Below are 11334 nucleotides of genomic sequence, written 5' to 3' on the forward strand. Positions count from 1 at the left end.
CATCCTTGGAGAAGTCCAGAAAGAGAAATATCTTCACCAGGGCTTCTATGGATTTTTGGCGGAATTTGTCTTTCTTATCTTGAGGTCAGGGGAACGAAACATCTAAGGGAAAACAGTGATATGAGGAAGAAGTCAGTACTCATACCTCCAAGGTAATGCTTTAGATTCAGAGTGCTTGGAAGTGTGTTCACACCAGAATCTAAAATTTAGCCATCTTATATGATCGTTTGCCCTCTTCTGTGTTGGTGTAATGTGAACAACGGGTGAAATTGCACAGTGCTTGGGCTCGTGCCTTGAGGAGCACATTTCCCACATCTGGATGTTCTGAGATAAGGGTGCCAGGTGCCCTGGGTTGCCATGGCAACACCAGAAAGGTCGAGTGTGCGACTTGTGGAGTCATTCACCCTCCCATTGGCCCAGTAAATGTGCCCACATGTAGAGATAGGAATAGTAGCCTCTAGGGCATTGCTTTCATCCTGTCTGTCTTGTCTGTGCCCTGTCCCATTTGCTGTCAGGGTCTGACTCTGTAGGACTCAGGGAAAGAGGCCGTGGGTTTTATACAGAAGCATTAGCTAGCATGGTGATGAGTGTCAATGGATCTGCTCATACATATTTTTACTTTAAAGACCAGAAGAACTGTGTCTTGTGTCTGGAGACATTAAACACTTGGTTGCTTTGAACTGTGTGTGAGGCGTTTCCCCCTTAACTGGGACTCTGGAAGATGCTGTTCGGTTGGGAGAAGGAAATCTCTTATGACTCCGCTTACTGTACACACACCTAGCCACAGCATTCCAGCATTATCATTACATTTTATGAAAACATTGAGGGGGACGGGATTCAGAGAAATCAGTGCCAAGTAATGAAGATTACTCAGAATTCTAAACAGAAAAAGAAATAGAAAAAAGAATCCCCAAATGTTAAGCTTCAACTACTCTTGTTTGCTTCCCAGTCCCCCAGCTCTGAAATAGTTAGAAGACAAAGCCAGAGTTTTGAAGTAGAGTTTAGGGATACGACAGGCTGTAAAAGGCAGCAAGTTGGAAAGAGAATCAGAGCACGATGGTTGATTCCTGTTTTGAATCCAAGACTGTGGCTATGGGAGAATCTCTTGGGATGTCCATGCTGTGAACCCCTCCATCGTAGACTCAGATTGTATATATGTGTAAATAAACCATATATCCCAAAGATACCACAGTTCTCTGCTGTATCTCATTTCCCAAAAGGAAATACGAAACCTGGGAAAACCGCTTGGGAGCCCTGGAATTTTGTGCTGCTTGGAGATTGAGTTGGGGTACAGTCCTGACTTCCCTTTTTTGAGGTCCAGAGAGCACAGCACCTAAGGGGGGGGGGGAAAGTCAAATGAGGAAAAAGTCTCAGTTACAGATAGGTAGCCGCGTTGGTCTGCCATAGTCAAAACAAAAAAAATTCCTTCCAGTAGCACCTTAAAGACCAACTAAGTTAGTTCTTGGTATGAGCTTTCGTGTGCATGCACACTTCTTCAGATACACTGGAAAAAGTCAATACTCATGTTTGATTCAGATACACTGGAAAAAGTCAATACTCATGCTTGATTCCAAGGGCAGTGCTTTAGATTTAGAATGTTTGCAAGTATGTTCATTCCAAAATCTAAAATTTAGCCATAGTACTCCATCTTTTTTGAGAGTCTTTTCTTTGCTTTTCTTGAGAGTCCCATGGACTGCAAGAAGATCAAACCTCTCCATTCTGAAGGAAATCAGCCCTGAGTGCTCACTGGAAGGACAGATCCTGAAGCTGAGGCTCCAATACTTTGGCCTCCTCATGAGAAGAGAAGACTCCCTGGAAAAGACCCTGATGTTGGGAAAGAGGGAGGGCACAAAGAGAAAGGGACGACAGAGGACAAGATGGTTGGACAGTGTTCTCGAAGCTACCAGCATGAGTTTGACCAAACGGCGGGAGGCAGTGGAAGACAGGAGTGCCTAATGTGCTCTGGTCCATGGGGTCACGAAGAGTCGGACACCACTAAACGACTAAACAACAACAACTCCATCTTTTGCCCTCTTCTAGCATTGGTTTAAAGTGTTATGAAAACATGTTTTGGGGGGAACACTCAGAGAAGAGTTGCAATCAATGCCAAAGACTGAAAGGTCACTCAGAATTTTAAACTCATCCTCACATAGAACCCTCAAATGTCAAGATATCAGATATCTAACTGGAAATTCTACATGTGAAAATTAAAATTTCCATACACTGCTCTTTCCTTTCGGCATTCTATTCTCTGCCCCCAATCACATTAGAATCTCATGTAGGATCTTCATGTGATTTAGAGCTCCCTTCTGCCGTCAGCACCAATAATGGGGTCCACTAGAGGGGGCAAAGCTTGTGTACATATCTCTGCTCTCCCTCGTGTGGTTCTAAGTGTGTAGGAGAAGTGAACAGCACAAGAGAGACATAGTCTTCCCTCCACATTTGGCTTTGATGAGTCTGAACCAGCTTCAGAGCAAGCAACAGCCCACTTCAGAACTTCCTTTCAATGCAGAGCCAGTAGCTCCAGCTATTCTTGCTTGCTTCCCTGTCCTCTCATTCACCAGATTGCAGTAGGAAGTAGTATTCATCGGTTTGTCCTACTGCAGACAGGAGAAGGGAGCCAAGCGAAAGGAGGGCAGCTGCATCATTGTATAGTAGCCAGGAGAGTTAGTCCCAGTAGGAGTCATCATGTACACAGTTAGTCTGGACCATTAACCAAGAGCAAAGGAAAGGAGTTGGGTCATCAAGAAAGACAGAGAGGGGGCTCTGTCCCAGACAGCTCTCGGGAGGGCCCCTTCCCCAGCTCTGATACAGTTGGAAGACAAAATCAGAGTTTTGAAGTAACATTTAGGGATGTTACAGATAGGTAGCCGTGTTGGTCTGCCATAGTCAAAACAAAACAAATTTTTTTTTAAAAAAAGGAAGGAATTTTTTATTTAGGGATGTGACAGGCTGTAAAAGGCAGCAAGATGGAAAGAGAATCAGAGCACGATGGTTGATTCCTGTTTTGAATGCAAGGCTGTGGCTATAGGAGAAACAAGACTCTCTTGGAGTGCCCGTGCTGTGAACCCCTCCACCATAGGCTCAGATTCTATATATATGTGAATAAACCATATATCCTAAAGACACCACAGTCTCTGCTGTCTCTCATTTCCCACAAGGAAATACGAACCCAGGGGAGGCAGCTTGGGACCCCAGCAATCTTGTGCGGGTGGGAGACTGAAGTGCAAAACCCTCCCATTTCTCATCTGCAAAAATTGTTTAAAGATCTGTCAAACCTGGAAATGTACCTTTCTTTCCTTGAAGTCCAGAGAACACAACGTCTGAGGAAAAAAGTGAAATGAGGAAAAAGTCAATACTCGTACTTGGCTCCAAGGGCAATACTTTAGATATAGAATGTTTGCAAGTGTGTTCAGGCCTAAATCTAAAATGTAGCCATAGTACTCCATCTTTCCCCAAAAGGAAATACGAACCCAGGGGAGGCAGCTTGGGAATCCAGAAACCTTGTGCTGCTTGGGGTACAGCCGTGTCTTTCTTTTCTTGAGGCCCAGAGAGCACAACGTCTAAGGGGGGAAAGTGAAATGAGGAAAAAGTCAATACTCAAACTTGGCTCCAAGGGCAATGCTTTAGATTTAGAGAGCTTGGAAGTGTATTCATGTCAAAATCTAAAATTTAGCCATAGTACTCCATCTGAAGTGGAGACTGAAGTGCAAAACCCTCCCATTTGTCATCTGCAAAAATTGTTTAAAGATCTGTCAAACCTGGAAATGTACCTTTCTTTTCTTGAGGCCCAGAGAGCACAACGTCTAAGGGGGAAAAGTGAAATGAGGAAAAAGTCAATACTCAAACTTGGCTCCAAGGGCAATGCTTTAGATTTAGAGAGCTTGGAAGTGTATTCATGCCAAATATTTTCAAGGGATGCGGGTGGCACTGTGGGTTAAAGCACAGAGACTATCAGAAGGTTGGCGGTTTGAATCCCTGCGATGGGGTGAGCTCCTGTTGCTCAGTCCCTGCTCCTGCTAACCTAGCAGTTCAAAAGCATGTCAAAGTGCAAGTAGATAAATAGGTAGCGCTCTGGCGGGAAAGTAAACAGCGTTTCCGTGCGCTGCTCTGGTTCGCCAGAAGCTGCTTAGTCATGCTGGCCACATGACCCGGAAGCTGTATGCCGGCTCCCTCTGCCAATAAAGCGAGATGAGCGCCGCAACCCCAGAGTCGGTCATGACTGGACCTAATAGGCCAGGGGTCCCTTTACCTTTACCTTTTACTCCCTCTTTTTCCCTCTTCCGGCATTAGCATTAAGTGTCATGCTAGCATGTTGGGGGGGGTGGGCTCAGAGAAGAGTTGCAATCAATGCCAAAGACTGAAAGGTCACTCGGAATTTTAAACTGACCCTCCAATAGAACCCTCAAATGTCAAGACATCAGATATCTAATGGCAGATTCTACATGTGAAAATTGAAATTTCCATACATTGCTCTTTCCTTCTGGCATTCTATTCCCTGCCCCCAATCACATTAGAATCTCATGTAGGATTCTCGTGTGATTTAGAGCTCCCTTCTGCAGACAGCGCCAGTAATGGGGTACACTAATGGCCCCCTCTCCCAGCTCTGAGAGAGTTAGAAGACAAAACCAGACTTTTGAAGTAGAGGTTAGGAATGTGACAGGCTGTAAAAGGCAGCAGGCCAGAAAAAGAAGAAGATGATGATTTTGGATTTGATATCCAGCTTTATCCTAAGGAGTCTCAAAGCGGCTAACAATCTCCTTTCCCTTCCTCCCCCACAACAAACAATCTTTGAGGTGAGTGAGGCTGAGAGACTTCAGAGAAGTGTGACTAGCCCAAAGCAGCTGCATGTGGAAGAGCGGGGAAGCGAACCCGGTTCACCAGATTACAAGTCCACCACGCTTAACCACTAAACCACACTGGCTCAGAGCACAATGGTTGATTCCTGTTTTGAAAGCAAGGCTGTGGCTATGGGAGAAACAAGACTCTCTTGGGGTGTCTGTTCAGTGTATATATGTGTAAATAAACCATATATCCTAAAGACACCACAGTCTCTCCTGTGCCTCATTTGCCAATAGAAAATTCAAATCCTTGGGAACCAGCCTGGAACCCCCAGAATATTTATCATTCAGAAATGGGAATGGCATGCAACTATATCTATCATCTATCTATCTATCCATCCATCTATATATCTATCTATCCCACACTAACACCACACAACGATCTTTGTTACCTTTAAATTTCTTGGTTTCCTTCTCCAAAAAAGAATGCATTTTAGAGAATTTATCTATTTGTTCTTTTAATCCAGGAGGAAAAACTATTGCATTCATGGTTTTATTTTCATTTCCATTACACCTAGGAAGAAGAAAGTGAGGTTTATTGTGCTCCATCTGGTCATTCTCAAGTCTTTCTTAATTCAGTCGTCAGAATGAAGGAGAAAAGTGGGAACAGCAAGAAGATACCAAGGGCTCGTCCATGATAGGTTTTTCTTCCATTCCTCCTGGTTTCCCCACGAAAGTCCCTGCTGTTTACCACTGAATAGGAACAAAGGTCAGTCGGGTTTTCCGTGGGTTAACAGCGAAATAGAACCAAACATTTATCGGGTTTTCTGCTGATTTATGTTTCTTCCAATTCTGTGGCAAGCAGCAGGTTTTCCCAGGAAAAGCGGCAGGACAAAAGAAAAGCCCCTGAGACCTGTTCCTAGAAATAACGGGAAAAACAGAAGTGTGGATGAGCCCAGTGATAGCAGCTAATGGTATTGTCTGCCCTGTGACCATTAAAGACCTATTACAAACTAGAAAATGATGTATAAGGGGGTGGAGAGTATAAAGTGTAAATTTACATGAACATTTTTTCATTTAAAAAATACATATAAATGATCAATCCATAATCTATTTTACCTCTCTTTTATTTTTTTAAAAAATAAACTTTACCGTTAAGATGCAGAAATATTTTAAACAATCTGCCTGAAATTTAGACGCACACGTTGCATACCGTACCATGTTTAAAATTACAGCTAGGTCAGAAGTGCCTGATTAACTTGTGACAAAGTTGTGATTTGTCGCTGCTTCTACCTGATCAGAAGAGGGTATAAATCGGCCCAATTTAGTTGAGGATCTGGGTGAATCTGGAGCAGAGCCTTACTGAATATTTACTCCAACAAATTATGTTTGCACACAAGTAACTAATAAGAGCCTCTCTTTACCCTGGCCTTTGTCATCTAGGAGATGTATTTTAGGACCCACCCAGTTTTCTTGGATTGTAATTTGTTTTAACTATTTTTAATATTGTATTTTAATCCATAAATTCCCCTGACAGTGGAGGGTAAGTAAGAAATCTAATAATCCACCACCACCAACATCTCTGATATGATATGAAGTATACAGTAGATGAAGAAATATCATCACTCCTTCATAAAATATGCATTTTATATGCATAACACCTCCCCCCAAAAAAAATATTCTATCCTTTTTTGTATGCTGTTCTAGGTATCCCCCAATATGCTTTTTGTACATTTCCCCGCACGAGATAAAAAATGCATCACAAAATCTGTAAAAGTGTGCAGTCAGATTGGTAACTCTTTTCTGATCTGCTTATTGGTCTGTAAACTGTGAATTAGATTGGCTCACATAGAACAAATCAATTTCTCCCTTACCTCAGAGGAAGGAAATCAATACCAGCCCACTATTCATAACAAAGCCACATACCTTTCCAGGATGCTTCTCATATTCTAGATGGAAGAGACAGAATGAGAGAAATTCAGTCTTTTTTTAAAAAAATCATTTTTATTGATTTTCCAATAAAAAACATCCAATTAATATATCCAATCATAATACTCCAATTAAAATAAAAAAAACTAAAATAAAAAAGACCAAATTATAGTCCAAATTATAATTAATTTTCCGGGGCTTCCCACGGTCTGAGGAAATTCAGTCCTTTGTACCAGACCCCTTCCACACATCAGTTCACAGAGGGGGCATACTGTATTTTTCTATGTATAACACAATGTTTTCTGCAGAGACAACGCGCTAGTCCAGGGACCACGGGCCCCACTGGGCAAGGCGGGCATGAGAAGCTGCTCTCAGCCCTTGCCATGTTAGAGCCTCACCCGTCCTCCACAGGCTTTCTCTTCCACATGCTTCCTTGCCTCCTTTAAATGCTACAGATTTCCATCTGCTTGTAAGTTACAAGGTCACGTGTAGTTTGGGCAACCCTAGTTTAAAATATTGATTTCTTTCACCCTGAAGTACTTCGTACTCTGCCCAGTGCAACACAGGGTCCAGATTCAATTCTACTTTGTCAAAAATTAAGCTCCACCAGCATAAATGTTCCATATTATGACTCGAACTTTGTTTCTGTTTGACAGAAGTGGATGCAATTTGCAAGCCTGTTTGTCCCTCCAGAGTAGCTTAAACCTTGCAAATCAGAGGCAAATAAATGCAGGGGGCGTCCCATTGGGCAGCTTTGGCTCTCTTTCCAACTCCCTTCTCTTGCGGGGACCCAATTAGTGCCATTGCCTTCCGTTAAGAGTTTGGGTGTAATCCTTGACGCCTCCCTTTCCATGGAGGCGCAGGTTACAGCAACAGCCAAGGCGACATTTTTCCACCTTCGCCGCATCAAGCAGTTGGTCCCCTACCTTTCCCGCCCTGACCTGGCCACAGTGATCCATGCGATGGTCACCTCCAGGCATGACTACTGTAATTCGCTCTATGCGGGGCTGCCCTTGAAGCTGTCCCAGAAACTCCAGCGGGTGCAGAATGCTGCAGCGAGGCTCCTCATGGGGTCTCTGCCATGGGAGCATATTCACCCAGTGCTTTTCAAGCTGCACTGGCTCCCGGTGGAGTACAGGGTCAGATTTAAGGTGCTGCTTTTGACCTTTAAAGCCCTTCACGGCCTAGGACCCTCGTACCTACGGGACTGCCTCTCCCGGTATGCCCCACAGAGAGCCTCAAAGTCCATAAATAACAACACCCTAGTGGTCCCGGGCCCTAAGGAAGTTAGATTGGCTTCGACCAGAGGCAGGGCCTTTTCAACTCTGGCTCCGACCTGGTGGAACGCTCTGTCTCATGAGACCAGGGCCCTGCAGGATCTGATTTCTTTCCGCAGGGCCTGTAAGACAGAGTTGTTCCGCCTGGCCTTTGGCTTGGAGCCAATTTGATTCCCTCTCTCTCTCTCTCTCGCTCTCTCTCTCTCTCTCTCTTTTTCTTTTTTCTTCCTTCTCCTCCTGTGACGAGGCTACATTTTAATATTTTAATGCTCCATTATTTTAATGTTGTATTTCATTTTTGTTTTTAAGTTGAAATCATTCTTCTTGTTTTTATTATTGTTTGTAAGCCACTCTGAGCCCGGCCTTGGCTGGGGAGGGCGGGGTATAAATAAAAATATATTATTATTATTATTATTATTATTATTATTATTATTAATCTCTTTTTAAGGAAACCTCTATAACCTTTAATAAAAAAATGGATGAAATTAGTCCCCATGGTTGCTCCTTTAGAGGGAATGAGTGATAACTGCAACAGTTCTCCCACAAAGGTAGACTTTACAGTTCTGGAGTAGGGAAAAAAGGAATCACTTAACTTCCCTTGGTGTTTTATGGACAGTCTGAAAATAGGAAAACATGAGAGACAAGTGTAACTGGAGTAAAGGAAGGAAGGAAGGAAGGAAGGAAGGAAGGAAGGAAGGAAGGGGACAAATAGGTCTGGGGGTTTGTGTTATGAGTCTTTAAAGTTGATTTTGGGAAAGTGAAAAATAAAAGGGATTCCATTTTTCCCCTAGGATTGAGCTGTGCACACACAGACAGGTATTTTTGATTTGACAATTAGGCTGACTTTAGGTACCTGTTCGCAGGTAGAAGGGATACTATGACAGGGACTTGACACTGGCAGATGTAAGGAGACACCAACAAGATGCAACTTGAAGGGACATGAAATGGACTCATTGTTCTTGTCAAGTTTTCTTTGACCAACCCAGTTCCTTCCAGCAGTTTATTATTACTTTTCCCTTTGCTTTATATATCAACCAAATACTGAAGTGCACACACCTACTGTAAATACTTCTAAAGACCAATGAACAGAGTGTGTGTTGGTACAGCCCTTCCCCAGAGGACAACCTGGAGGGTTTCGTTCCACCATTGCTCACCTGCAAGAATTCAGTCACTGGCTGCTTCTGTTTCTCCTCCAGCTGCCTGATTAGCTTGTCAAGGGAGGCAATCTCCTCACAGAGTCTGGCAATATATTGATTCCTACAGTTTTTAATCCCATCGTCTAGTTCCTTTAATTGAGTCAGCAGGAGGCACTCTTGTTCTTCCAGAAACTGGTGCAATTGCTGGAAATCAGCCATGATTTTCTGCCTCTCCGTGGCTGTCTGCTTCTGCAAGGAGAGAGTCATGGCCAGAAAACGACATTTATATGTCCCCTTAATTCCATGTGCACAACCTGACTGGCAGGGCAGCTGATGTTTACAGTCACAATGGTACAGAAGTTCAGTCACAGCTGAGGGCGGCAGGCAGGCTGGCTTAGCAGGAAATGGCCTCTTTGCTCGGTTCAGTCCTCAGTATTTTCCTGCTGCTCACCTACTGATCTATTAGCTGCTGCTGTTCTCTATTCCCTGGCATCTTCAGCCTGCCTTGGCCACCTCAGTCTGCCTAATAGTAGGGCCTGGAGGAAGTGACAAGAAGAAGGAGGACTAGCTTTGGGGGCTCACTTCATTCTTTAAAATACCAGGTGCACAGCCTGGGAGTAATTTTGTGTCCAGGGCAGCTGTCTACCAGCTCCATCTGGTACGCAGGCTGAGACCCTACCTGCCTGCAGACTGTCTTGCCAGAGTGGTGTATGCTCTGGTTATCTCTTGCTTGGCCTTCTACAATGTGCTCTACGTGGGGCTACCTTTGAAGGTGACCTGGAAACTACAACTAATCCAGAATGCGGCAGATAGACTGGTGGCTGGGAGTGGCCACCAAGACCATATAACACCAGTCCTGAAAGACCTATATTGGCTCCCAGAACATTTCTGAGCACAATTCAAAGTGTTGGTGCTGACCTTTAAAGCCCTAAACGGCCACAGCCCAGTACACCTGAAGGAGTGTCTCCACCTCCATCGTCCAGCCCAGACACTGAGGTCCAGCACCGAGGCCCTTCTGGTGGTTCCATCACTGCAAGAAGTGAGTTAATAGGGAACCAGGCAGAGGGCCTTCTCAGTAGCGGCGCCCGCCCCGTGGAACACCCTCCCATCAGATGTTAAGGAAATAAACAACTATCTGACTTTTAGAAGACATCTGAAGGCAGCTCTGTTTAGGGAAGTTTTTAATGTTTTATCACTTTTTTATTATCATTAATTCTGTTGGGAGCCGCCAAGAGTAGCTGGGGAAATATTATTATTATTATTATTATTATTATTATTATTATTATTATTCTGGCATGGCTGGCATTTTTGGACTCGAGGACTACATTCGCCCCTAGACAACCCTACCAATTTTAGCCTGTCCTGCTGAATGTTGTCTAACCTTGCAGTCAGCTGCTCTTCAAGGTCTGAAGAAGAGACCTTTCCCAACTCTACCACCCAATATCCATTTAACCAATAATGCCAGTGATCAAACCTGGGACACTGTGCAAGTGAAGAATTAAGGCCTCACTCTGTCCAGTATAACCATCCTGGAGAGGCAAGAAGGTTTGCACCTACCAGCATATTCTGGCTTTCTGTCTCCACCGTCAGTTTAGAAGACAGAATTTCTCCTTTCTGTTTGTTCAGGAACTCCAAATGACGCATAATTTTACCCTGGGATGGCCAAAAAGGCATTTGGGTTAGTTTGGGCAGCAAAGATATACTCATAAAATTGCTCCGTGTCTGCTTCTCTGGAGCAGCAGAAAACAACCTTTCTCCCTCCTCTATGTGACATCCTTTTATATATTTGAACATGGCTATCATATCACCCCTTAACCTCCTCTTCTCCAGGCTAAACATGCCCAGCTCTCTTAGCCGTTCCTCATAAGGCATCGTTTCCAGACCTTTGACCATTTTGGTTGCCCTCCTCTGGACACGTTCCAGTTTGTCAGTGTCCTTCTTGAACTGTGGTGCCCAGAACTGGACACAGTACTCCAGGTGAGGTCTGACCAGAGCAGAATACAGTGGCACTATTACTTCCCTTGATCTAGATGCAATACTCCTATTGATGCAGCCCATAATTGCATTGGCTTTTTTAGCTGCCGCGTCACACTGTTGGCTCATGTCAAGTTTGTGGTCAACCAAGACTCCTAGATCCTTTTCACATGTACTGCTCTCAAGCCAGGTGTCACCCATCTTGTATTTGTGCCTCTCATTTTTTTTGCCCAAGTG

General features: G+C 44.0%; 2 protein-coding genes across 2 annotated transcripts in view; one reads left to right on the forward strand and one right to left on the reverse strand.

Moving 5' to 3' along the window:
- LOC307208636 (zinc finger protein RFP-like) overlaps positions 1-11334 on the forward strand; it is a 115936-nt gene that overhangs the window by 40567 nt on the left and 64035 nt on the right. The window lies entirely within an intron of this gene.
- The window catches only part of LOC307210935 (uncharacterized protein), a 31893-nt gene that overhangs the window by 18902 nt on the left and 1657 nt on the right, over positions 1-11334 (reverse strand). The window contains exons 2-10 of the mRNA XM_079967139.1: positions 10681-10776; positions 9142-9372; positions 6708-6730; positions 5234-5355; positions 3762-3806; positions 3474-3563; positions 3279-3323; positions 1233-1333; positions 61-102 (exon numbers count right to left, since the gene is read on the reverse strand). Of these exons, the coding sequence (XP_079823265.1) occupies positions 61-102; positions 1233-1333; positions 3279-3323; positions 3474-3563; positions 3762-3806; positions 5234-5355; positions 6708-6730; positions 9142-9372; positions 10681-10776 (795 nt within the window). The remainder of the gene's footprint in view (positions 1-60; positions 103-1232; positions 1334-3278; positions 3324-3473; positions 3564-3761; positions 3807-5233; positions 5356-6707; positions 6731-9141; positions 9373-10680; positions 10777-11334) is intronic.

Source organism: Podarcis cretensis (assembly GCF_951804945.1).
Source record: "Podarcis cretensis genome assembly, chromosome: 2".
NCBI lineage: Eukaryota > Metazoa > Chordata > Lepidosauria > Squamata > Lacertidae > Podarcis > Podarcis cretensis.